Source organism: Notolabrus celidotus, chromosome 3 (genome assembly GCF_009762535.1).
Source record: "Notolabrus celidotus isolate fNotCel1 chromosome 3, fNotCel1.pri, whole genome shotgun sequence".
Classification (NCBI taxonomy): Eukaryota; Metazoa; Chordata; class Actinopteri; order Labriformes; family Labridae; genus Notolabrus; species Notolabrus celidotus.
Window position 1 is genome coordinate 14,152,066 of NC_048274.1, and position 27,341 is coordinate 14,179,406.

At 40.0% G+C, this 27,341-nt stretch overlaps 2 protein-coding genes and 1 long non-coding RNA gene across 11 annotated transcripts in view; 1 reads left to right on the forward strand and 2 right to left on the reverse strand.

Moving 5' to 3' along the window:
* Positions 1 to 15,578, forward strand: part of LOC117810810 (zinc finger protein 821) — an 18,978-nt gene extending 3,400 nt beyond the window's left edge. For 2 of the 7 annotated variants that reach the window (XM_034680781.1, XM_034680778.1), the window contains exons 2-6: positions 6,155 to 6,286; positions 6,429 to 6,547; positions 7,625 to 7,726; positions 9,673 to 9,839; positions 11,812 to 15,578. In XM_034680781.1, the coding sequence (XP_034536672.1) occupies positions 6,155 to 6,286; positions 6,429 to 6,547; positions 7,625 to 7,726; positions 9,673 to 9,839; positions 11,812 to 12,784 (1,493 nt within the window). In that variant the 3' untranslated portion in view covers positions 12,785 to 15,578. Of the gene's footprint in view, positions 1 to 6,154; positions 6,287 to 6,408; positions 6,548 to 7,624; positions 7,727 to 9,672; positions 9,840 to 11,811 lie in introns of those variants that run through there. The other 5 variants (XM_034680782.1, XM_034680779.1, XM_034680784.1 and 2 more) reach the window with 4 other exon arrangements.
* Positions 15,579 to 17,579: 2,001 nt separating this feature from the next.
* Positions 17,580 to 23,983, reverse strand: si:ch211-40k21.5. Of its 3 annotated transcripts, none has more exons than XM_034680144.1 (4): positions 23,686 to 23,983; positions 22,638 to 22,739; positions 18,225 to 18,433; positions 17,580 to 17,806 (listed from the first exon to the last, which is right to left on the reverse strand). In XM_034680144.1, the coding sequence occupies exons 1-3, from the start codon at positions 23,916 to 23,918 to the stop codon at positions 18,280 to 18,282; spliced, it is 489 nt and encodes a 162-aa protein (XP_034536035.1). In that variant the 5' UTR covers positions 23,919 to 23,983; the 3' UTR covers positions 17,580 to 17,806; positions 18,225 to 18,279. The 3 variants fall into 3 exon arrangements, with proteins under 3 accessions (XP_034536035.1, XP_034536033.1, XP_034536034.1); XM_034680142.1 differs by having other exon boundaries at positions 18,209 to 18,433; positions 23,686 to 23,982; XM_034680143.1 differs by having other exon boundaries at positions 18,213 to 18,433; positions 23,686 to 23,981.
* An 820-nt stretch (positions 23,984 to 24,803) lies between these two features.
* On the reverse strand, positions 24,804 to 27,136 carry LOC117810451. Its single transcript, XR_004630785.1, has 2 exons — positions 26,269 to 27,136; positions 24,804 to 25,925 (listed from the first exon to the last, which is right to left on the reverse strand). It is a non-coding gene; the product is annotated as an uncharacterized LOC117810451 (long non-coding RNA).
* Positions 27,137 to 27,341: the final 205 nt, after the last annotated feature.

Genomic DNA, 27,341 nt, shown 5'->3' on the forward strand with positions numbered 1-27,341 from the left:
TCACCCAGGTCACGTCCATTACCCATTTATACTGGGATTTATTGAGGTTCGACAGGAATGTGGAGAACACTTTCCCCTGATGGCATTTACAGTCTATTCTCTTAATATCTGCTGTGGCTTGTTATTGATTTATGCTTTATTATCACACACCCTGCTGTGGGTTTACATAATACTACACACACTGGTGTATATCTCACTTGTATTGTTTTGTAAGTGGCGTGAAGACGCAGCACAAGACGTGTATCTGTTCTAAGATAGAGAAGATAAGACATACTTTATTTGAAATTCTTTTGTTTGTTCAGCTTACAACACATAGTTGAAAATATAATAATAATAATACCGGTAGTAATGATAAAATAAAATAGAATAGAATCAAATAATATTACAGATATACACACTATGTACACTTCTATCTGATGAATAGATAGTGATGTAAGTTATTGCACAGATACAATTGCACAAGGTTATTAAAGAAGCATGCACAGTATGAGAAAGCACAGTGCGATTCAGATGTGAGACTGACAGAATAGTTGTACATATTTTCTTCTTCTCTTTATATAAAAAGGAGCTCTTCTACGCATAGTTACACATGTATACAAATATAAAAGACAGGGATAAAGATGCTGGATATCAATACATTTTCATAGTGATTTATTCCAAGTTTCATGCAAATAAATCAAATTAAAAATAAGAGAAAATATTGAATAAATGAAAATCTGCTGATGTCCACATTTCCTGGTTTATTCAATATTTTCTCGAAAGCAGCGCTTCCTATTTTGGCAGACTCAGCAACTCCAGTGTATGGATACGGTGTAATCGATCTCATCACTTTGATCTTCTGCTGGTTGCTCGCTGTGTTGTTGTAACCATCTTTCATTTGGAAATGTGGGTGACTGCGGGGACAGTCATTTCCATCTCTGCTGCTTCAGTGTTTTCAAGTAGATTTGTTTATAAGAAATCTTGGGAGTGTGTCCTCTTGTGTAGCGTGTTGACCATGTTTGTGAATTCTGGGGTTTGATTTAAGGTCTGATAAGATGAATTAGATCTAGACTCTTGTCACTTAAAATCAGAAGGGACAAGACTTTCAACTTCTGCACTGTATAACGCCGCATGCATACTGTCATTTAATTTTACCCTGGCATCTCAGTATCAGTACATAATTAAAGGGAAATAATATAGTTAACAAACAAAAAAAGAATAGCACTTATTTGATATTTACCTGTTTGTTATATTATTTTACTTTTGACTCCAGGGTTTGAAATAAGGGCTTTTATGCTTCCTCTGTCAACAATAACTGAAGGTGTTCATTACTTTCAGTTCTCTTAAATCAAACGTGATGGATGTGTAGATCATTGCGAGAATAGTCAGATTAGTCAATAACAAATATCTTAATTTGCATCACCACAGTGAACATAATCAACAAATATGCAGCTAAGCCTCAGCTATTTAAAGTGTGTGTAATTAATGTGGACTCTGAAATGAGAGCTGCTGCTGCGGAACTGTTTTTAGAGAGAGTTCAGTTACATGAAGGCTTTTTGTTTAAAATATAAGTTTACATCTTAATGTCAGAAACTTTGTTAATGAAGTGTAAATGACTTGATTATTATTTTAGTTTATTTAGAGGACAGGCAGATTCAATTAGGGATAACTGAGTGTTTCCTGACAGACATATCGTCTCCCTTCATCCTTATTGTATGCTAGGCTTTCCACCACTATCACTACACTGCTACAAACTTCGGCACTGTTTCTATATCATATTGTGATGCGTTATTGGAAGGCAGTATAAAAAAGCCACATTTTACAGACCCCAAGTTATCCTTGTTGAAATAATCTCTCCTTGTACCTCCCTGAGTTTTGCCTTCTCTCCCTCTGACCCTTGCATCCCCATTTTTTGATGGACATCATGCTGACCTCTAAATCACGTCTCAGTCCACAGACAGGAGATTGTCTTGTGTAATCTGCTGAAGTTATGTGTGCTGCAGCCCTCCTTTCTAAACATAGTTTGTCTAAACTTCTGTTGAAATACACCGAGCGCTTGTGACTGCAGTAATCCCCGTGAGCTAATGAGCTCATTTGCTGCTCTGTGACACTTTTACAAGAGTCCAGAGTGCAAGCTTAAAAACGTCCAAGAGGGCCTGATACACAAGGTAACAATGGCATATGATGGAGCGCTTTGTCCGACATTATTTTTATTAATAAGCCACACGTCCTGCTGCTGTGTCACTGCAGTGTGGATTCAGCTTCTGTGGTTTACACTTTGCTACCTGTCTTTTCTTGCGAGGTATGAATTGCACGCACAGAGACGTCTCCCCTGAGAGGGTCAGACCAGAGAGACAGACTGACAGACCAGACAGGCAGGGAGACAGTCTGACAGGCAGTCACACACACACACTCTCTCTCTCACACACACACACAGACACACACAAAGGGAATTCCAGACAATAATACAACAGTGCTGTCTGTCTAGCTATTTGTGGTCCTTGAGTTTGATGTGCAGCAACAAGAAAAACAGCATTATGTAAAAGTTAATTAAGACTGGAGGTGGTGCATGTTCTATCAATAAATGGATGTGTCCTTCAGGTTGACAGTAAAAAAGTTTTCTCACAGTGGAGAAGATGCATGCGTCACTGTAAAACTTACAAGAACTTTTATACAACTAAAAAGTGAATGCCTGTGAGGGGAAAGAAGCAACATGATTCTTGAACTGCACTTGAAGTTGATCTTCTGTGAGAAGTACGGCACAGTGATTTTTTAAATACACCTCAAACTAAGATAGTTACTTCCAGATGTTGCAGGTGCATCAGAGCAGCATGTAAGAACAAGTAAATATGGCTTTATTTTCCAACTCCGTCTCTTTCAGCTGAGATCGATGGCCACAGAGAAAAATGGCTAATCATGCCACCGTCTTCTCTGTAATAGCATGTCACCAGTTAATCAGAGTGAGGATCGATCAGATGTCTGGCCCACCATCCCCGCTCTTGGATGGAAACACAGGGGGCCCCAGTGCTTCCTGCAGATTCAGACGTGTTGTGTGTCTGCATATGTGTGTGCATTTTTTGGGAGCAGCTGAAAAGGAGAAGAAGGGTGCTTTGAATTCAACAGGACCCCCATTGCTCGGTGTTTGAGCAGAGTTTTTTGGCATTCTATCTTTTGTCTGTTTTGTTTTGCGCGCTACCCCTCCAACCCCTAAACCCCCTAAAACCCCCCACCACCACCATCTTCCTCCACCTCCTCTTGTCTCTCTCTCTTCTATGTGTCTGTTGGCTGATGAGTTTGTCTCTTTGTCTGGATTCAGTCAGACACTGCGTCACCTCCTGCCTACAGACACACAGACTCAGAGATAACATCACAGTGGCAGAGACTGAGGGAGGATGGGGGGAGGGAGGGAGGGAGGGAGGGAGGGAGGGAGGGAGGGAGGGAGGGAGTGAGTGAGGAGAGACAGATGTACAGACAGAGCCGTAGCTGTGGGGGGATGGGTATCTCTCACACATCAATCATTGGCTATGTGCTGTGAAGCCAGCTTGTTGTCGTAGTTCATAGTTCAATCCTCCGATCCACTCTACCACTCCTCATGAATGCTTTGATTTCTATGGGAAAAGTGCCCAAAAGGGGTTCTCATACAAACTTCTCCCCATGAGCTAAACAGTACAATGACAAACCTCCTCAAAGATCATCCCTCTGTTTTCCTCATACACTCAGAGAGAGAGAGAGAATATGTGTGTGAGCACAATACCTCAGGATCGTGGCAAGGGCTGTAATTACTTCTGTCAGTCTCAGGTAACTGAAGTCAGGATCTCTATCCCATCTGTAATCTGTGTTAATGGAGAGAGAGAGAGAGAGGGAGAGGGAGAGGGAACACAGACACGAGAAGAAAACTGGATTTTAACCTCTCTGAAGTAGGATGAACATGTGTGTGAGGAGCTCTCAACAAAATGTGTCTCCATCTTGGCTGTTAAATACAGGTCTGCATGCTCAAGTTGAGATAATAAGGACAAGTGCAAAGTATTTCACCGACTCCCGTTAACCCAGTGAGCTGCCATGAAACAAAGAGTAGCATCACAAAGAGTTAAATGAGCCACATATGGGCTTACATGGTATGAAGCTTCATCCTCCCCCTCAGAGCTGATGGTATAGATATGGAAGTAGTCAGCGTTACATATAAGCAGGGAGGACAGAGGGCGAGCCAGGCTGTTTAGTGTGTGGGTGGTACTGAGAGAGAGAGCAGAGAGAGAGAGAGTAGCAAGGCAGTTAGCTAGAGGAAAAGTGTGCAGGCTGCTTCCCCTTGGGAATACAGCATGGCTGTCGGAACAGAGCTAGCATGTTATCTGCGAGTGTATATGTGTGTGAAAAAATGGGGGTTGGGATGCAAATGAAGTTAATGCGTGTGTGCACGTGTGTCAGTGTATTCGCCCTGCTGCCTCTTGATTTATCATCTTTCAGTGTTCATGTTCATATGGAAGCAGGCTAACCCAGTGATGGAGTTCTTGTTTTTAGTCCTCGTCTTTAGCAGGAAAGTTTGAGGAAAATGTTGAATTGTGTAAATGATTTACAGTTCGGAACTGACTTCTTTTGATTTGCAAACCCTGATGGTCACAGTGCCGCAGCTCAAACTCCTTTGATCAACTCTTCTTCATCAATGAGCAAAAATATGCTGAGATCTAAAACCTGAAGCCGTCATATGTATGCTTCTTTGTCCAAAATTTGATGGAAACACAGGCGGTTCACACAAGTGGTGAAAAATTCATACCTTTTTCTTGGATGCTCTGCCTGTAAACGCTGTCTCTGTTGCTATGGAGATAAAACACGCACATGATGGATACTGTACATGGGTAAAAAAAAAAAAAAGACGCTTTTGTAAAACAAGAGACTTTTGTTTATTTATATGTTAGCTCCATTTCAAGCATTACATCGAACGATGCAGTCCTACTCTGTCTGTCTGTCTGTCTATCTGCTGGAAATCACAGAGACACACACACACACACACACACACACACACACACACACACACACACACACACACACACACACACACACACACACACACACACACACACACACACACACACATACAGAGTCTTTATCTGTGGCACTTGAAAAGACTCCTGTTCACACCTGCTTGAGTCCATCTGTGTTTATTCCTTTATCGTGATGTAAGGAATTATTACCACAGCATTCCTCGAAAATACAACAGTACAGAGTTGTTGTTTTTTCCAGCTTTAGTTTAATAATAATAATAATTCTTATTCTTTTATTTATAGAGCACTTTTCAAAAACCAAGTTACACAGTGCTTCAGATGGGCAGCAAAATAAAACAGGCAGTTCCTATAAAAAAATGTCAAGATAAAGAAATAAAACAAATTTCAAAAGACATAAAATTCCTCTAAAATAACTCTAAAGGAATAAAATTATTTTAAAATATATTTCTTAAGACAGTTAAAATCAAATTAAATTAAATTCAGATAAAATCAGGAAAGGCTCTGCGATGAAAGTATGTTTTAAGAAGGGATTTAAAAGAGCTCACTGACTCAGCAGTCCATCATGGGTTTTGGGGTATGGGTATAAAAAAGAATGGCATACAGGTATACATTTCTATTTGAGACATTTTCTGAATAATCAAAAGACTTGTAAAGAAGATGAAAAACAGGTGCCTGTTTTTGGTAAATCCAGCACATGAAGTACTTGATGATACTTCAGAGGAACACAGTGTATCTTTTTAAAGTTGTGTTTTGGGGCTTTTTTGTGTGCCTTTATTGGATAGGAAAGCCAGAGAGAGACAGGAAATGTTGGCAGCAGAGAGTGGGGGAAGACATGCAGCAAATGATAGAGGCTGGGAGTCGAACCCACGACCGTTGCAACAAGGACTATAGTTTCTGTATATGGGGCGCACGCTTAGACCGCTAGGCCAACGGCGCCCTGAACACAGTATGTCTTCTAGATTTTTAAGAATGGTTCTTGGAGATGTGAAAAAGATGAACATAGCATCTGATGGGTGACATAATTATATGATCCACCCCCAGTATTAATTTGGTGTTCTCATGTAGCTTTAGCTTACTGCATAAAAATATGCTCGCCCTCAGCACTCTTTTCTTCTGCCATCAGATCATAAAACAAGAAACACTTCTCTTAATGAATGCTCCTGTTTTTGTATCTCCAGGGCCATTCCACACTTCAGGCATCACAGGACTACAGCACACTATTAACATGGACGGCAGGGACGAGTTCACCGAAGACAGTGAATGCTGCAGCAACAACTCCCAGGAAGTCCTAGAGCAGGATAGCATCACAGGTACAGGATGGGTGGGCGAGAAGGATCGAACGGGTCGTATAGGCGCGTCCTCGCTCGGAGTGACGGGTGTTAGTGAGAGTAAGCCCTGCTCTCTCTGTTCTGTTGTCTGTCTGTATTGATAGGGCTGTGTTTGCCTCCATAGAAGACAGCGATAGCGACCTCGACAACCACGGTGAAGACTCGTCCTCCAACACCTCCGCTGACGACCACATGACCACCAAGAGATCACAGTGTCGCCTTCAAGGAGCGGGAGTCAAAGAGGTGAGAGGGCAGGTAGCAACATCAAAACCTGAAGTCGGTTTGTGTAATTTTTATATATATATATATATATATATTTTTGAATGGGCTTTTATACCTGTATTGATAGTGGAGAGGACAGTGGATAGTGTAGGAAACTGGGAGAGAGTGGGGGAATGACATGCGGGAAGGGAGCCGCAGACTGGATTCGAACCCGGGCCACCTGCTACATGTGCGCACAACTTAACCAGTAGACCAAGTCCGCGCCCTGAAGACTAGATTCTGCTTGTTTTTTGGGGGGGAAGTTTGCCTCTTTGGGATGCTGCCTGCTAAATAAGCATGTCTTCCTTTGTGGTATTTACCAAACCTTTTACACCCGTAAAAAAAAACTAGCAGAGAATTTGTTTGAATATTTGCTCAAGGTTAACAGGAACGTTAACAGTGTTTGCTTTACATGAGATTATCTGTGAAAAACGGGTTCCAGAAACATGACTAATACTCATGTGATCCACTATTGCTCTGTCTTTCTGTTGTGCAGATAAAAGATAGGATAAGAAGATAAGAGAGGTATATTAATGGTCGCAAATATCTTTTAGAGGGTATTAGTCTGAGAGTCTCTGTGTTGGCGTGATAACTTGTGACTTGTATTAAACCTACACTCCTAAATGAAAAAGAGAAGAAAAAAAACACTACTCTCTGGTATCAGGCAATATGTTTTGTGCCTTCTGTTGGAAAATGTTGGGCTTGCATGTGAGTCACATCTGTGACAGCACACAGCATCATGTCACTGTTAGTGAGTCACTGGAGCTTGTGAGAATTTTGCTCATTCACACATCAGCATAAAGCACTTTCAGAAACACTTCATATGTTGGCTGAAAAATGACCCAGCAAGAAATAGAGCGAGGGATGAGTCTCTGACACTATTCTTTCAACACTCCTCTTGTTTTGTGTGTTAAGTTGAACCTTTTCTCTGTTTTAACCTTTGATTGTATCAGAATACTAACACTTAATCTTTCTCAAATAAGGAAACATTGTTAAAACAATAACTCCAGAATAATTAGATAACAACATGGATATTATTTAATATGGTTTTGTTGTCAGCAGGAGAGCGAGGAGGGGCCAGACCACGGCAACAACTTTGTTTGTCCTCTCTGCACGCTGGATTTCAGCAGCCCCGAGAAGCTCATCTCCCATGTCTACCAGGTGAGAGGGACATTGTCTCGCTTCGACTAATCCAGTACACTTCCATGAAAACAAAGCAGCCCTAGATCCTTTTATTGCAGTCGGTTTCTAATAAGCGAGTGGTAGGTCGTCACCTCTAAAGCCCCTAAGGAGCTTATTCAGAGTAAGTACTTCAGGAAAAATGCAGGCTGAGGGAGAAGGTGTTGACTTCTATGATCCAACTTAGTGCTTACATTGTCAGGTAGCTGCATAACACTCGTTAATAGCTGCAGTTTCTTTCTTTCTGCACCAGACACAACCATGATGGCATTATGCATTACAGTTGACCATCTGTCTGTCTATCCATCCATCAGTGTGAGCATCCATCTTCCCCTATTATGCACTTTTGTTACTTAAAACACCTCAGGGGACAATAATAATGTGGAACAAATGTACATACTGAATTAAGGGTTGATTAGATCTTGGTGGTGAAATGTAAAAGCTCAGGGTTTACAGTGATCTCTCTGTAGCTCACTCATTAGCTAATAATCACTCAATTACTCACACATTTCTGTCAGTATGAAATAATGAGGAGATAACATCTAATACACAGAGGAGCCAGTTTTTATTTTCATCATAGTTACCTGGAAAATCACTTTGCTGGCCACACTTCCTATCTAATACACTACCAGTCAAAAATTTGGAAACACCTTCTCATTCAAGGGTTTTTATTTATTTTAATTGTTTGAAACACTGTAGATTAATACCAAAGGCATCAAAACTATGAAAGAACATATATGGAATTATTTAATGAACAAAAAAATGTTAAACAAACCAGAATATGTTTTATATTTCAGATTCTGTAAAGTAGCCCCCTTTTTCATTCATGACAGCTTTGCACACTCTTGGTATTCTCTCAGTCTGCTTCATGAAGTGGTCTCCTGGAATGGTTTCTAATTAACATGAGCCTTGTCAAGACTTCATTTGTAGAATGACTTGCCTTCTTAATGTGTTTGAGACCATCAGTTGTATTGTTCAGAGGTAGGGTTGTACACAATGGATAGTCCTATTTGACTACTATTGTAATCCATATTATGGCAAAACCAGATTATTTCATAGTTTTGATGTCTTCAGTATTAATCTACAATGTTGAAAATAATTAAAATAAATAAAAACCATTGAATGAGAAGGTGTGTCCAAACTTTGATAATGTAAAGGCAATATATCATCAATCCCTGGAACACATATCTCAAAGTTTGTCCTCTTCGACTCAATGATAATCTGAGTGGTTTTTTTTGTGGTCAAAAATGACGACATATCATCCTGAAGACCTAATACTCCCTGAGTATCCCTGATAATGCCTGAAGGTAGTTTTTAGTCAAGTTTATTCTTAATTTTTGTAATAGCTGTTCAATTAGTTAATTTATCTATGAGTGGACTATCTCCCCTCCACAGTCCCAGCCAGAGTTGCACTGATTGTCGTAATGGCAACAATCTTTTTTTTATTTCTTCAAACTAAAAAACTAAATCATAACCAGCGTTGGTTTTAGAGTTATCACATTCTAATAATTATTTTGTCCTTTTATGCCTTCATTGAGAGGATAGGACAGCATGTAGAGTAATAAACTGGGGGAGAGAGTGAGACATATAATGTGGAAAAGGGAGGCAGGTTAAAATCAAACCCAGGCCGCCCACTTTGAGAACTGTAACCTCTGGGCATGGGACACACAATTCAACCTCAAGGCCAAATCTGTGCCCCTCCAATCTTTGTTTTTAAGTCCATTTGTTCAGCCTAATATAACTCATCAATAAATTGTATTCAGTGTTGATTAGTTTAAAATATGCTGTAAACATGGCTGTTATTCATATAATCAATTATTGATGATCTAAATGTCTTGAGAGAGTTTCAATCTCTTAATGTTGATTTTGTTCTTTACACATTTCTTCCCAAGTCCCTCGTGCTGATTTTGTTTTCTCCTCTTGAATAGCACACGGCTATGATGAGCAACAGCAAGAGCTATGTGTGCCCAGTGTGTGGGCGAGCCCTGAGTTCGCCTGGCTCACTTGGACGGCATCTTCTCATCCACTCAGAGGACCGCCTCTCCAACTGCGCTGTCTGTGGCGCACGCTTCACAGACACCAACAACTTTAACAGGTTCAGCTCCTATCTGTGTATTTCTTCTCTCAGATCTCTAACGCTCATAGCTTCTATTTTTAAAGGAGGATATTTCAGATGGGATGTTTGTGATACATCTTATAATTATGGATCAAAGCTACCGTTTTTACTCAAAAAATATATAAAACAAATTTCAATCAAGCAGTTTACTGGAGTTAAAGATATCTAAAGGTCCAGTAGTTTTTATGCCGATAGAGGAAAAATGATTTATAAATATATTACAACAGATTTTACCTCGTGGGGATATTGTAGTTGTGTTACTGGTCAAATTTCTGCTTCCTTTATCAATCTGTAAACAAGATCTAAACTACTGCAGAAGGGTTTGTCATGAACAAGGCAACAAGCAACAATAGAGATGTAACATTAATGATGAGAGAGACAGGAAGTGGGGGGAGTAGAGAGTTGGGGAAGACATGCGGTGCATGGTGGCGGTGGTGAGTCAAACCGGCAGCCTCTGCGACGAGGACTATAGCCTCTGTATGTGGGGCGCTTAGACTACTAGGCCACCAGCGCCCCAAGGTTTTCTCATACGTTTCTAAATAAGTTGCAATCGGTCAAAAGACATCACTTTGTTGTCATAATTAAAATATTCATGTATCCATCAAGATGATCAAATCTCTGAAAAGGTGTATTTACTGCCTTTGATGCCACAAACTGAAGCACAATCAGTGATTCACAGAGAGGAAGATAAGGAAGGATGCAAAGAATAGAATTAGTAGTGGAATGACAGATTTAATGGAAATAAACTTGCATGTTGCTTAGCAACTACCTCTATGTAGGAATTTAAACGGCTCTGAAAAGGTCCAGATGCATGATAGGAGAGAGCCGTAATGTCTTTCTGACAAGAGGCGAGAAAAGAAAAGATGAGCTTTTATAGCGTGCAGGGTCAGATACTCCTATAAATATATATTCCTTTTAACAAAGAAAGAAAACATGGGTACATATAAACTGAGCACTGAAGAGCTGTGTCTTATTTGTGCTACTTCTGAAAAGCTTTTTGTTTTTTAAAGATATATATTATTGGGCTTTTTTGTCTGTATTTGATAGGACAGTTGAAGAGAGACAGGAAATGTGGGGGGCAGAAAGTGTGGGAGGACATGCAGCAAATGGTCGACCGGGCGGGAGTCGAACCGGCGACCTCTGTGATGAGGACTATAGCCTCTATACGTGGGACGCTTAGACCTCTAGGCCACAAGTGTCCTGAAAAGCTTTTTGATGTTGCTGATGTTAGAGTCAGATAATACATTTGTTTAAAGATTTAAAGAATCTGGCAAACATGTGTTGTTTTCACAGTCAAGTGTTTGCATACTCACCCAGAGGTACAATAACAGTGTTCTCCTTATCTGTAAAACAAACAGTGATAAGAGTCGCTCTCCTTCACTAGACTCAAATCATGTCAGTGTTAGATGAAAAATTATCCATCTTTTGAAAATCTTTGAGCCTCCTGACCAGTTGGTGGTTACCAGCTGTTGAACAGATCTAACAAGAATTTAGTGGCACTGAAAAATGCCCGTCACCAACATGTCTGTGTTCTCTTATTCACTGTCTTCATAGAGCACGTTGAATAATTTAGCTGTCACACAACAAAGTTTAAAATTTTGCCTAACAAGAATGTGTTGTGGTGGCTGTGACAGGAGCTGCAGCTCTTTCATTAAGTGTAGACAGACAGATGAAGAGAGTTAAAGAATGTGGGTGGTGACTCTTCGTCTGTTTTCTGTCTTCAAAGCTAAATATGAAGGGAGAGAAAACTCCCTTTAAAGATTATAACATTTACTTTGAAGTATTAAGATGTAGAATTGTGTCTGTGTGAGGTACTTAGTAACAGATGAGGAGATAAGGAGGTTACATTAGGAGAGTAGGAGATGTATTAGGAGTCTTTAGCTTCTAAGAAAGCCTCGACATGAATAAGGGTCTGTGACTAACTGTGTTTTATGACTGTGTGTTTCCTCAGGGAGAAGCTGAAGGATGTCCTTGACTTGACCAGGATGGATGTCGGTAGTGAGCAGGACAGCTGTTCCTTGACCCATTCCCTCTCCAGCAGCCCCATGACCAGCCCAGGCTCCTGCCATGGACCAGGCCCTAGCCCCAGCTCCTGCCAGGGCCCCCGTCCCTGTCACGCTCCTGACCTCAACCCCAACCTATGTCAAGCCCACCGTACCTGCCAGGGACCCGGCCACAACTCAGGCCAGTGTCAAGGCCCCCGATCATGTCACGGCCCGGGGTCCGGAGTGTGCTCAGGACCAGGAGCGTGCACAGGGTCTGACCAAGGACCCTCGTATCCCTCACTGCCCGACAGCCTCCTCTCCGAAGGGCCTTCACTCGCATCTATTCCTGACGCTCTCAACTCCTCTTCCTCGAGCCTCCCTCCTATCCCCGACATCCTGAGCCCCATGCCCGTGTACCCCGCTGGAGTGCTGCTGGTGTGCAACAGCTGCGTGGCATACCAGCAGCTAGTGGATGCTCAGTCCCCGATGCGAAAATGGGCGCTACGCAGGAAGAACGAACCCATTGAGGCTCGCATGCAGCGTCTCCAGCGTGAGCGCACAGCAAAAAAGAACAAGCGGGCATGCGAGACGGACGAGGAGAGAGAGATCAGGAGGCTGCGAGATCGCGAGGCCAAGCGCATGCAGAGGATGCAGGAGTCAGACGAGCAGCGGGCGCGCAGGCTGCAGAGGGACAGGGAGGCTATGCGGATGAAGAGAGCCAATGAGACACCCGATAAGAGGCAAGCCAGGCTGATCCGCGAGAGGGAGGCAAAGAGGATCAAGAGGCGCCTGGAGAAGATCGATCCAGCTCTGAGGACACAGATCGAGCACGATCCTGCCGCTATGGCCGCCCTCACAGCAGACATGAGTCTCTTTCAGTTCCCCTGCCCTATGCCTGTCCCTTCCATCGACAACGGGCTGTTCATGAAGCTGCCCTAACTGGACCAGGAGCATCCTGGCTTCTTGCAGCATCATTAACCTCTGTACTATGCCAACCAGGATGCCATGGTCACGGTGAACCATTCCTGACTGCTTCACTCCCTCTTCTGCGTGGAACAGCTTCAAAAACACAAACTGCTTTGTTAAATATTTTGATTTCTAATTTATTACTGTCTAGAAAACCTTGGGCACAGGGTTGAGAATGTTTCATGTTGTATGAGAGACGACATAACCGCATGTTGTAAAGAGATTTATCAGTCCTTTTATGGGGCTAGCAGATTTATCACAACTCATTCTAGTAGGAGCCGTTTTTACTTCCCTTGAGGAAAAACTAATCCTTTTTTGCACATTGACTCTTCACTGACAGGAGTGGAGGGGACTCTGTAGCCACAGCCCACAGCCCCCCCCCATCCTCCCTCCTTTCTGGTCCACTCCGCCAGCCCAGCGCCCCGGGTTTACCGGTAGCTACACCTCTCTCTCTTCAAGCTGCCTCCGTGGGTCCTTGGGAAGTTCATATCCAGTCAAACTACCTCAGCCGGCGTCGTGGTGGCGCCCTCTGTCTTGTGGCTTATTGCATTCACACTCCAGGCTTCCAAAGCTCTCTATAAACTGTACGCTCCTTACAGAGGATGCGGGTTGTTTTTAACGGTTTGTGTTTGCATATATCACTTTGGCGTTTTTAATAGTTCACAAACATTCATAGTAGGAACTGGTTTACAAACCCTGATCAGACAGATTTCCCAGGGTTGTAAATAACTGATCTCTGAATGTTTTGTCCTGTTAAACACGCCTCACGTTGAGCAACATTCCCCCTCAGCTTCTGAGTTTTTATAACTTAAAGCATTCGACTCTACATTCTTTTTTTTGCCAATACTGTTTCTCTCTCTGAAAAATCTGAACACTTTGCCAATGCCATTTCGTTTTTTATCACTTGGTGTTACAGAGCTCTTCTTTGGCTCATAAATGATAAGTCTGTGCTGCTGTTTATTGTACTGTACAATACATTAGTTACCTCGTAATATATTTTGGGCTCATGTTAAGGATTATTGTGTTCAAATGTTACATTTAGCGGTCACAATGAAACAGTTCCAGAGATGTTACTGGTTGACAACAAGAATTTGTCACATTACTTGAATTTCGCCTGCAGAAACACAATGACTCCCTCATTGTTAGTTAGAGTTAAGACCGTGTGTTTTTATTATGACATAGAGGATCATACACAGATGCAATTTGTGTAGCATTATTAACATGATTATTACAGCTGCAGTACCTTCAGATCATGTAACCTGAACCACTTAAACTGCGGTTAATTTCTATCCTCTGTCTGCAGAAATGATGGAAGATATTTATTTATTCATATAACAGAGGAACTCGTTTTATAGTTTGTCGTCCCCATCCGTTACTGAGCACCGGGGCGTATTTCATGACACATAGTTACAGCTCACTGGGAGATTTTATTAATCCAACTTCATTAACCTCATTCCAGCACATATTTATGCAATATGATGTGAATATATTTTTGTTGTGAAAATGTTTGGGTTATTTTGTTACTGTCAGTGGTATAAAAATTGCAACGATGTTTAAGTTAGAGGCCATGTTTGGATGTTTCTCTCTTTTTTTTAATTTCCTGCCTGTAACGTTACCTCCAGTTATTCTTAACTCTACTCCTCCAGATGCAAATATTTAGTGTCAAACAAGCAGTTTTTAGAAGTATCCTCCACTGGACTACTTCAGAGATGAGGACAAGTACTGGTTCTGTTTGAGTCACTCCTAGACGAGAGGTCAGTCCACCTGACTGTTACAGCAAATTTAACAAAGAAGAACTAATGATAGATATCTTTATAGTCTTCTCTAGGAGTGCATCAAACCTCTATGCAACAGATATGTTATTTATTCCGAGGGAAATTATTTCACTTTTTGCTGAAACTATGCAGAATGCAACTTTCATTCAAACGGACTTCAGTGTAAAGAGTTTAGCTTCTCAGGCAATTTATCTCAGTGAGAGGGCTCCAAGTCTGGACAACACCCTGCTCCATCAGAATCATTTCCAGATCAATCATGTGACAGTTTTGAACAGTCATGTGACTTTTCTAGAGACACTTTGTCTTCAGAGATGCTTTTTTTTTGTCCTCCTAGTTCAGCACAGTATAGCAACAGGGTCTCACTGCCATCAGATTCACGACAAACTGTAACAAAGGGCAGATCAGTCTTCAGGTGTCATTTCCTCCTCTCTTCTCTCAGACTATGAATACTAGGTATTCTCACAGGTTCCTCTTTGAAACTGCTGTGATCCTCATCGTCCTCCAGAGGACAAAAGCGACAGAAAACAGCGTCTTCTGCGATCTGACATACTATGGCAAAAGAAGTACTTAAAACTCTGAAGTGACGTCTGTCTTTACAAACAGTACTTTTGCTATGGATTAGTTAAGCACTGCATGTGGTGAAACTGCACTCGTCCTAGAATGGTTCTATATGAGCTTGTGTTCTTTTGTTAGTTTATGCCTGCCTGTTTTTTACAGTTTAATCAAAGAAAATTGTTGTTGAAAACGTTGGCCTTTCTATTGTAATTCTATCAGGATTTTCTCTCTATGTCCATGTTTACAAAACAAGACTGAACAAGGCCAAATGAATGAGCTAAACCGCTAATGAGAACATTCATGCTTGCTGTGATATCAATGCATCCTAACTGGACGGCACTTTGGGGGATGCCTTCCTCTGTTACTGGGTTAACAGATGTACAGACCATGATGAAACCTGGAAAAGAATGTGGAAATAAACATTGAATTTACTATAATGGTTGTGTCCAAGTATTGTTTTCCTTTCTTTCATACAAAAATATACACATTTACATTTCATGGATACAAATAGGCCACACCAAAGTCTCTTTTAGAGAGCTCTCCAGTGTAGGTGGAGCTTCAGCTCAATATTCCTGATTTATGGTTGGAAGACTTGTAATGCACGGTGGTGCAGTGGCTAGTGCTGTTGCCTCACAGCTAGAAGGTTCCTTGTTTGATTCCCCGGCCGAGCAGGTGCCTTCTCGTGTGGAGTTTGCATGTTCTCCCCATGCTTGCGTGGGTTCTCTCCAGGTACTCCGGCTTACTCCCACAGTCCAAAAACATGCTCACCAGGTTGATTGATCACTCTTAATTGCCCGTAAGTGTGAGTGTGTGCATAAATGGTTGTCTGTCTCTGTGTTAGTCCCCTGATAGGTTGTCGACCTGTCCAGAGTGTACCCTGCCTTCCGCCCAAAGCCAGCTAGGATAGGCTCCAGCCCCCCCCTCGTGACCCCTAACAGGATAAGCGGTCAAGATAACTTGTAATGTTGAGAGTACAATTTAAATTTCCCCTATTTTGGATTTTGATTAGAAGTCATTATTTTTTGTTTTGAATTTTGTCACCTGAATTTCTCCAGTACGATATAAAGTAACATGAGAAGATTTGACTTACTCACTTTGACTGACTTAAAATACGAGTTGGAGTATAGAACAGTTTTTATTATCAAGTTCTTGAAATATAATCCATCAAGACAACTTAATGGGAGGGGCACTGTTTTGGATTTTGACCCACAGCCCCTTGCTGCAAGTCATGCCCTGTTCTATCCATTGTCCTATCCTCTGAATAAAATAAATGGAAACACAAAAATCTTCAAAAAAGAAAGAGAAGCAACATATTTGTATGCCTTATACTGAACTTAAAGCTGGAGAAGGTCATTGTGAGAAAACAGCAGCAGTTAGCTTGATTTTAAAGGATACAACAACTAATAATAATAATAATAATAATAATTATAATTATAATACATTTTATTTAGTGCTTAAAAAGTATCTGAAAGACACTTTCCACAAAAATAATTTATACAACAGATAAGCAAAGGAAAGCAAAGCAAAAAGCAAAAATAAATCAATTAATGTTAAAAGCCTTTCTAAATAGGTGGGTTTTGAGTCCGGATTTGAAGTTGGTGAGTGAGGGAGAGAGTCTGAGGTGTTGGGGGAGAGAGTTCCAGAGGGAGGGGGCAGCGACAGAGAAAGTCCTGTCCCCCCAGGTTCTGTGCTTGGGTTTGGTGAGAGGGGTGAGGAGGTTGGAATTGGTGGAACGGAGGTTATGGGTGGGATTGTATGGCTGCAGAAGGTCGGTGAGGTAGGAAGGAGCTAGGTTATGGAGGGCTTTGTAGGTGATGAGGAGGATCTTGTACTGTATTCTGGAGGTGATGCTATTGTAATAATCAAGTCTTGAGGTGATGACGGCGTGGATGACAGCAGCAGTGAAGGAAAGGGAGGGGCGGAGACGGGCAATGTTTTTGAACTGATAAAAGCGCACCGCTCCCTCCAAGGTCAGGCCTCCAAAACACATTAACATGCTGTTGCAGACTACAATGGGAGGAAGACCACAGGTAGCATCCCCGAAATGCCCACAGTCAAAGGTGGAAAATAAGTGCTGTGGCTAAAACTGGGACTCTTGTGAATCAGTGCTGCCACATGTAAAGGAATACATCCTGCAGGAGGGAGTCCTTCGCCTTGAAGCCCACATGGACTATAAAGAGGTTTCAGTTGGGAGTGAAGAAAACTATTACATCATCACATACACTCCTTTTTGGGATATACAATACTTAAAGTAAGAGAGCATATAGTTCATTTGTATTCCTTCATGTTTCTCTTCTTGAGCATGAACTAAATATTTGATTTGCTTGTAATGTGTATATCTTTAAAATTACTCTGGCCTTCTCTCTTCAAGTTGCAAAATAATTGAATCCATATCAGGTAATAGAGAACATTATACATAAATAATTGCAATATCAAAGTGTTGTATGAAATATGTTTTTATTAGAAAACAATCTGTTACAGAAATAAAAATAATGGCTATGGAAGGTTAAGACTAAATGAACTATACATTATATACAAGGAAGTGAGAGAAGGTGTTTGCAGAGGTTTCTTGATTCTAGATGACATTTGAGAAGGGCTGACGAGTCTGTGCATATGGGATGTGACACCGGTGAGTTTAAATCTTCTCGTGTTGTGGCAGATTGTCCTGTGAAAAGAAAATCCCAATTACACTTCTGACCACAAACCACGTTTCAAAGACATCAAAATTAATCCATAAAGTGATTACTGTATGCACACCCAGAGCAAAACATTAACTGGCCTCACCCAACTACAGTCAACAAACTCTGCTGGTTACATTTTTAACATTTAATCATAATATCAGACGTCTTTGGTATTTTTTGTTGAGAACATTTGGCTTTAGTCATTTTCTTTTTTTCCAAGTGTTGTTTTTGAAAGTATTCGATCATTATTACTAGTTTAGAGGGTTTGAAATATGTACTACAGATACATGACAGACAACACTAAAAATGTATAATAATAACAGTAACTTCATTTGTCTTTGTCAATATAACTGTGACTCATGCTGTAGTGTCATGTGATGACCCACCTACCCCTCTGCTGACCTGCTCCTGGGTGGTTGAGGCAGGGACACCTGAAAGAGCCGCATCCCTGCGGGGATCATGTGGCCTCCTCGTTCTTGATTTTGGGATCCTCCTCAGTTTCTGACAGCGTTCTCTGCAGGATTGTACTCTGGGGGTCTGAGATGTAACTGCAGTCCTGCTCCACCTTTATTGTACACAAGCTCCACTCTGGGGGCTTTTCATCTAACAGTCTAAGGGAAAAAAGAATCAGAAGTTTAGTCAAAGATCATCATTACCTTACATCACACAGAAGCTGACTTTTCCACCTGATGTGTCATCAACACACTACTTAAGCACTGTGCATTTACAAAAACAGTCCATCATGACATGGCCCACTGGGGGAAATCTAAAACTTATCGTTGAACAGCTGTCTCTTGAGCACTGCTGCTGTCCAACTCCTCTATTTCAGTTATGGAGAAATCATAGTCTCTGTTAAAAATTCACAATAAGAACAACAGAAAACTAAATCTGTTGACTGGATAAGATAATGTTTTTTTCATATGTATATCATAGAAACATTCATATGTATCCTTATAGATATGTAGAACATATAACTCTATACTGACTGCAATTATTACAATTCATCCAAGATTTTTTGTTATGTGCTAAGATAGTCTGTAAAGGACAGTTTATCAACTATACCTTATACTGCTATCACACATCACTAGTATGTGTTTAGTACCTACTGCAATGTGTATTGTGCACATTTAATAGATTTAATTTTAATCTTGATTACTATCTCATATTCTCTTGGTATGAGGTGTCTGTAGCTCAGTGGGTAGAGTCGGTCGTCTATCAATCGCAAGGTTGGCGGTTCGATCCCAGCTGCAGCAGTCACATGTCCAAGACTTTGTCCTTGAGCAAGACACTGAACCTGCTGTTGTTCAGCAGTGTGTGAATGTACGTATGAGATTGGCTAATACTGATGATCCCTACAATACCATCAGTGAGTGAATATGGTTGAATGTGACTAGTAGTGTAGAAGTGCTTTGAGTGGTCAGAAAGAAGTGTTGCAAAATTCTGGGAATTTTCAAAGTTGGAAACTTTCCATGGAAATGAACGGGAATTTATGGGAATAAACAGAAATAAAGCAGGAATTTACTAAATTGAAGGTTGGCTCTTAATAGCGAACGAAAATATAGTTGATTCCATTGCACCAACTAAATTAAAAGTGGTCTCCAATAAGAAAAAATCGCCTTGGAGGAATACCATGCAGGTCAAACATGAAAAAAAAGAATGTCGAAAAGCTGAGCGCAGGTGGCGTAAAACAAAGCTTCAGGTTCATTATGACATTTATAAAGAAAGACTTCACATGTTTAATCTAGAACTGAAAAAGTCAAGGCAGACCTTCTTCTCAGACATTATCTCCAAAAACAAAGATAATGCACGCGCCCTGTTTGCTACAGTCGACAGGCTAACAAACCCCCCTGTGCCAGTGGCCTCTGAACACTTATCTACCAAGGCCTGCAATGAATTTGCATTCTTCTTCACTGCCAAAATTCAGAAAATCAGACAAGCAGTCAGCACTACTGTACGAGGTACTGGGAATGTGTTATCTGTGTGTCCACCAAAAAACAACTCAATCACTATGACACAATTTAATCCAATAAATTACAAAAACCTACAAGATATAATACAGCATTTGAAATCCTCATCCTGCTGCCTTGACATTCTACCATCACCATTTTTCAAAAAGGTTTCAGACTGCATGACCTCGGATCTGCTTCAAATTGTCAACATGTCTCTTCTTACAGGTGTCTTCCCCCAGGCCATGAAAACAGCAGTAATTAAACCCCTCCTGAAGAAGAACAATTTAGATGCATCAGAAATGAACAACTATAGGCCGATATCAAACCTCCCTTTTTTAAGTAAAATTATTGAAAAAGCTGTTTTTCAACAACTGAACAATTATCTAATGATAAATGACTGTTTTGATGTCTTCCAATCAGGATTCCGATCACATCACAGCACAGAGACCGCTCTAGTCAAGGTCCTCAATGATATTCATTTAAACACAGACAACGGCAAAATCTCAGTTTTGGTATCACTTGATCTTAGTGCTGCTTTTGACACAGTTGACCACAAGATACTACTGGACAGACTTGAAAACTGGGTGGGAATCTCTGGTGCAGTACTAAATTGGCTTAAGTCCTATTTAAATGACCGGGACTATTTTGTGTCTATAGGTAAATACACATCTGAGCGGATGAAAATCGTATGTGGAGTACCTCAAGGATCCATTCTGGGGCCTCTACTATTCAACATCTACATGCTCCCCTTAGGTCAGATAATAAGAAACAACCAAATAAAATACCATAGCTATGCAGATGACACACACATTTACATCACCATATCACCAGGGGATTATAGTCCCATACAAACACTGAGTAAATGCATTGAACAAATCAATGACTGGACGAGCCAGAACTTTCTTCAGTTAAACAAAGAAAAAACTGAAATGATTGTTTTTGGAGCCAAGGAAGAAAGGTTAAAGGTTACTGCTCAGCTCCAATCTGCAATGATGAAATGTTCAAACCAAGCCAGAAACCTTGGTGTAGTCATAGACTCAGACCTTAATTTCAGCAGCCACATTAAGACAATTACAAAGTCAGCCTACTATCACCTTAAGAATATATCAAGGATTAAAGGACTTATGTCTCAGCAGGATGCAGAAAAACTCGTCCATGCATTTATCTTTAGCAGACTAGACTACTGTAACGGGGTCTTTACAGGACTCCCTAAAAAGTCCATCAGACGGCTGCAGCTCATACAGAATGCTGCTGCTCGAGTCCTAACAAGGACCAAAAAAGTAGACCACATTACTCCAGTTCTTAGATCTCTACACTGGCTTCCTGTCTGTCAGAGAATAGACTTTAAAATCCTGCTGATGGTTTATAAAGCACTGAATGGTTTAGGCCCAAAATACATTGCTGATCTGCTACTACTTTATGAACCACCTCGACCTCTGAGGTCATCAGGTACTGGTCTGCTTTCAGTTCCTAGAGTCAGAACGAAACATGGTGAAGCAGCGTTTAGTCATTATGCACCACATATCTGGAACAAGCTCCCTGAAAGCTGTAGGTCTGCTCAAACTCTCACCTCTTTTAAATCAAAGATTAAGACTTTTTTATTTACCTCTGCCTTCCTATCTTAGATTATTTTAACTCACTTTAAACTAACATTTTAATGTAATTTTTAATATATTTCTAATTTTCCTTTTCTTTTCTGTTTTATCATATTTGTCATTTTAATTATGTTCTTTTATGCTTGTCTGAATGTCTCCAATGCTTTTAATGTGTTAATGTAAAGCACATTGAGTTGCCCTCGTGTATGAAATGCGCTATACAAATAAAGCTGCCTTGCCTTGCCTTGCCTTGGGGAAAATATATTTTAGCATAATCCTGACTAAAACACCAGATTTCATGCAAGTACAGTTGAATATCTATGCATTCTTCAATCACATGCATATAGCTATCGAGACCATGCCCCCTATATGCACTGTGCACTCCTCCATCACATGCACAGATGATTTCTAGAAAACTGGACCACACTTTTGAGCCCAGAGTACAAGACTATTTAAGCCACACAATTGAGCCTGTGGACTACACAAAGTGAAGTCAGTTTTGATGATATTATGTGGTAATATATTTAACAAATTTGATGTATGGTACAAATGTTTAACTTACAATTATCAAATTTAATTGTATTATTTTGGAGGGCTGTCTGCTTTTAACAAAACAAATATTTATGCTTGGATATGATACCTTTCCATTAAATTACCCTAAATTCAGAGTTAATTCCCATGGAAGTTTACAATTTGGAATATTTCCAAAATTCCCCAGCTTAACTTCCCATGGAAATTTACCAGAAACTTTCCACCCCTTTGCAACCCTATCAGAAAGACTAGAAAAGTGCTATATAAGTACTAGTCTATTTACCATTTAGTAAGGATGTTATCAATGTTGATTTACTTTTCACACTTCTTCTCCTCTGTCATTTGCTGAGATCTATCAAATTCATCTTTATCTTTATAAGCATTGGTCTCAACTGGCAGACTGTTATCACCAGGAGAGTAAGCGTGACTGATGTAAAAGCTTACTTCTTGTGTTGTGAACTGTGCCCACAGATTATCATGTTACACTGTGTATTTGATTCCTCCTCGCTTTACATTATGCCTTCTTTCATCAAACCAACAGCTCTGTGTGAAACTTGTTGAGAAGCTTCACATGTGTCTCCTTGTCCTGCTGTGGGCTTAAACTGTGAACTAGCATGCAGATCAAGAGTCAGAGAGTATGGTTTTACAAACCAGTGGGTTTTATTTTGCACGAAGCTGGCAGTGCAAACAATGGTCTAAGTAACGTTCAGGTTCATAGAGTTCTAGAGACTGAAACTCACCGGTCTGAGGAGAACTCAGAGCTATTGGGTGACACAGCTGGGGGGTAGTGGCTCTCCTCTTCGTGTTTAAACGTTGTGGAAGTCGATGCAAGTTTCTTGTAGCTATGAAAACACACAGAAGACAACATAGAGGCTTTGCAATCAACCCAATCATGCAGATAAAGAGCATCAGAGGAGTATAAAAGGTCTGTGTAAACCAGGCATGTCCAAAGTACGGCCCAGGGGCCAATTGCGGCCCACGGTCCATTTATTTATGGCCCCAAGCTTCCATCTTAAATTGTGTTATTTATAGCACAGAAATTAATCACATTCTGAATCATCTGTACATTTGCAGTTTCTTTCAAGAGCACAAACAAAACTAAAGTCAATCCAGAAACGTCTCAAAAAGCTTCATATGGACTACTTTTATAAAGCCAAATCTCTGGGAATTATGCAACACAGCAATAAAGAAGAAACACAAGAACTCTTAAAGCTGACAGGTTTTCAAAATAATGTTTTCATCATGATGTGTAAATGTTTTTGATGAACACTAAAAGTTCAGAAGACACAAAAGAGGGCACAAGACAAGATCAAAATTATGAAATTGTGCAGAAAAGGCTAAATTTGGTGCATAAAAATTGTTCAGAACTCCGGAAAATAATTATTTAGTCGTTAAAATGTTGTCTGCTGGTAAGAACAGTCTTAAAAACAACATGAGAAGCGTGATGAAATCCAGGTCTTGATCCTGCCATAGGAAAATAATGAGACAATATTTTTTCCAACATTGCCCGACCCTGATGAAGAAAATTTTCCTCCAGAAGAAGATAACGTTTGCTAATGTTTACATGGCTTGTGGAAAACTGAGGACTACCTAGTGACTGTTTTATTGAGAATTTTTTTTTAAATATTTTTTATTCAATAAAAAATATATTTCTATAACTTTTAGGATTTCAATGTCTCAGTAGGAGCCACTGGCCCTTGGGTATTCTGACAACATCATATGTGGCCCTCTTTGAAAAAAGTTTGGACACCCCTGGTGTAAACAGAGAAATCAAATTACACATGTTACCTCTTCAGCAGAAACTCAGCCACCATGGCGTCGCTTTTTAAACCTTTCGACTCTTTCAGCTGTCGCCAGCGTGCAAACGCATCCCCGATGTTGACCCTGGTTTTTCCTCTCTCGAAGTCCACACGCTTTCTAATCTGAGCTTTTTCATACACGCACTTCCTCTTCTTGGCCTTCTTATTAGTGTTTGCGAGCAGAAGTAAGGGTAAAACCTTTGGCCTTTCTTGATCCTCCATTGCTAGCCAGTGGCTTTCGGACTGTTGTGTACTTCCTGCTTCCGGTCACGTGTACACCACAGGTAGGCGGGTCTTCCGGCAGCTCGTCCAATCAGTGCATTTGGTGTTAGTGAGCATTGTGTATTACTTATTTTATACAGTCTGTGCAGGAGAGTTAAACTCATTTCAGTTCAGGGGCCACATACAGTCCAAGTTGATCTGAAGTGGGCTGGACCAGTAAAATCAAAACATAATAACCTATAAATAACAGCTGTTTTTTTTAAATGTATTTCTAACTGTGATTTTTGGTTTCAATTATTATTAGTTAAATGTGTTTATTTTAATCTATGTGTTCATTTATATTATTATTATTTTATTCATATATTGTTTCATGTAAAAAAAATTAGATATTTGTTTTTCACCAAAATGTGATAAGTCTTATGTAAAAGTCAATGAAATACTAATTACAAAAAAAACCCCAATTGTATCCGGTTGAGTTCAATTCAAAGCCATTGTTGACTTCCAGATGTTGACCTACCAACTCTGCAAGCAACAGTTAGTGCATCTTATTACTTTTCTCAGCTGTATTTGATGTAGTTAGATTAAAAACAACTGTGTCAACACACTACATCATGTTAGTGATGATTTTTTTAGTCATGTGAAATCAGAATTGGTAAGACTCTGGTAAGAGAGAAATGTTGCTTCTCAGCAGTAATACTCCAGGTAAAATCAAGGCCAAATAAAAATGCAAAAGCTTCTACTAAGCTGATAATATTATACCTCATTTCACAGCATTATGAGTGCTAGTGTTACTATAAAGATTAGCTTATCAACTCTCAATGCTTAATATGATTTCACAAAACAAAATCAATGTATAAATGCAACTAAAGAAACACAGCACACAAGTTGGATAATAGTTTATATTTATATTTGTATATATATATTTATATATTATATTGTGTTTACTTAACAAACATGATAAATGCAATGTCTCCAAGTTAGCTGTAACAATAAAAATACAATATCTTTGTGTCCTTAAAGTACATAGAATTAAAACAGCAAAACAAAACAAACAAAAGAGAAACAAAACAAAAAACAAAAACCGCCCTAAGTAGTTCACAGAGAGGTACAAATATACAGTACAAATCTATTTTATCCAAAAACGGTACAAATAAGAATGCAACAAAATAGAGATATTAATGCTTTGTTAAAGTCAGGTAGGTGTAGGGTATTCTAAGGGAGCACTTTCGGTCGACAACTCTAAGGCTTCTGATAAAGATCAATACATATTGGTACGGCCATACGATATTAAAACTCACTATACAAAGTCCATACAACCTGGATTATACTTGAGGATTGAATGTTACATTTACATCATTGCATATATTTTGCAGATTTAGGCATGTTTAAAAAAAAAAAAAGATGCTGTTTTTTGTTTTGTTTTAAAAAGTGTTTCACGTCACATAAAAAGCAGTGTGCCAAAAAGTACGTCAAATCTGAAAATACGCAGACATCTTTAAAACTCTTAACCGTTCTCTTTCTCCTGATTTAGTATGACATCAGCAACACCAAAAACCGTCCTAAGTTCACCTTTTGGATCAAACAACAGGAAGAAGTTCACACAGTAAAAAAAATAAAAAAAATCCCCACTGTCAACGTCACAAAACAAACCATTACATTACTCTGAATGGAAAGCTATCTGATTTATGCAGCTTGTCTGTCTCCATTTATTCAAACCGACTCTCCGGATAAAGTACAAGACACCAAACACAATCCATTAATGCAAGGGATAAAAAAAAAAAACTACTGATCTTGTGCAACAGTTAAAGAACCGATGTGTGCGTGTCTGGCTGTCTGTGTGTGGGCTTCATGGACTGCCCTCTGTTGCAGACACTCTTGGCATCATCTTGTAAAAAAAGTGCAGAGAAGAGCTTCCATTTACTTCACTTCCACACGTTGGAAAAAAACAGGGGTTTTAAAGGTAAGTACAAGCAGAAAAAAAGGGTATTCAATTGTAACGGAACAGATCTGAAAAATAAAAAAAAGAGAGACGTAATGATAAAGTTGCTGTCACGGCTTGACATTTCTGATTTGCTCTTGTACAGCCTGAAAAGTGAACACCAAGTCTACCACAAGCATTATTCCATTATTTCACACATTGTACAAAGCAGAATTTTAAGGCATTATCGACAAGCATCATAAAAGCTATCTATACAAAAAAAAGACATCTATCTACAGAAACACACAACCTGCTATTCCTCCATGATTCTGTGTGCTTTAACATGTGAAACTCTTCAATTTACCAACAGTTTTCATTTAAAAAAAAAAAGAAAAACACTGTAAAAGGAGGGCGTTTAGTGCAATTACTTACAGCAACAGACTATCAGTGATGTGAAGAGGATTCATTATACATCTTTGTGGTAAATTTCCTGTTAGACGTGGCAGCACACACTGCTCAGAGCAGAAATAGGCTCATGGTAGCACAGGATGGTCTTTGCTGTGAGGATAACCAGGAGGTAAAGTCACAGGTGGCACTGCTTGCACCATGGAAAGCCCAAATGCATGTTGACCTAGTATACAATGCTGAAGTGGCTTAGGGACCAAAAATAAAAACAGGACAAACATATCAAAGATTGATTGACACTCGTCTTGAGTGATTTGGCTCCGAATGTGTGGCATCATTAGAAACAAGGGGATCCAGGGAGGAGGATTTTGACCACCGAGCAAAAACTACAAAGCAAAACATACAATGAAAAAAATTACTGGTGAATTTCCTATTCAAAGAACCCTATTACCAGACATCATTGTAAAAATGACTGCATCTGCCAACCTGCCTTGGAGCTGTACTTAAGACAAAGAAGTTACAATACTGTGAGTTTACTGCATAGAAAACGCCAAGACGACACGAAATGTTCTCAGGATTATGCATATTGCTTACAGCATGGAAAACATGAAGCATGAGGAGCTTTTTGCAGAAAGGTGTGTTCATAAGTGGAGTCAAATTATCTTCTTTGAGGCGATCTCCAAATACAAAACATTAAAGAGTATAGATTCACGTTTTTTTCAAGTCTTTCTTTGTACCACACAAACATCCACATGTACACAGAATTACTACTTGCTGTGTTCTCTCTCCTTGTCCGTGCCATAGACTGTAAAAAATAAATAAATGGATGTCCGATCCAAGTGGCAACCTCCGGCCTCAAACTATGAAGCCCATGCGGAAGTGTTATAAACTGCAATTCATCAAGAAAACGTTTGAGGCTGGCTGCAGAAACACTGGAAACCACATACACACCAATTCAAAAAACATGTTTACAGGCTGGTTCAAAAAACGGCTTGGCTACAGTAGCTAATTTCTTTATCAGCACACTCTGTACGGGGGGTGATTTTTTTTTTTTCTAACGTGACGGTTCAGAAGATATTAAGATTACAAGTTTTTGCCCA

What these genes read in the sequence shown, in the direction of transcription:
- si:ch211-40k21.5 (XM_034680144.1), bottom strand. Translation starts at nt 23,918, where the DNA reads ATGGAGGATCAAGAAAGGCCAAAGGTTTTACCCTTACTTCTGCTCGCA. An exon ending in GCTGAGTTTCTGCTGAAGAG is followed by an intron (nt 22,740 to 23,685) that starts GTAACATGTGTA and finishes GTGTTTTCATAG; the next exon opens with CTACAAGAAACTTGCATCGA. An exon ending in TCTGAGTTCTCCTCAGACCG is followed by an intron (nt 18,434 to 22,637) that starts GTGAGTTTCAGT and finishes TTTTTCCCTTAG; the next exon opens with ACTGTTAGATGAAAAGCCCC.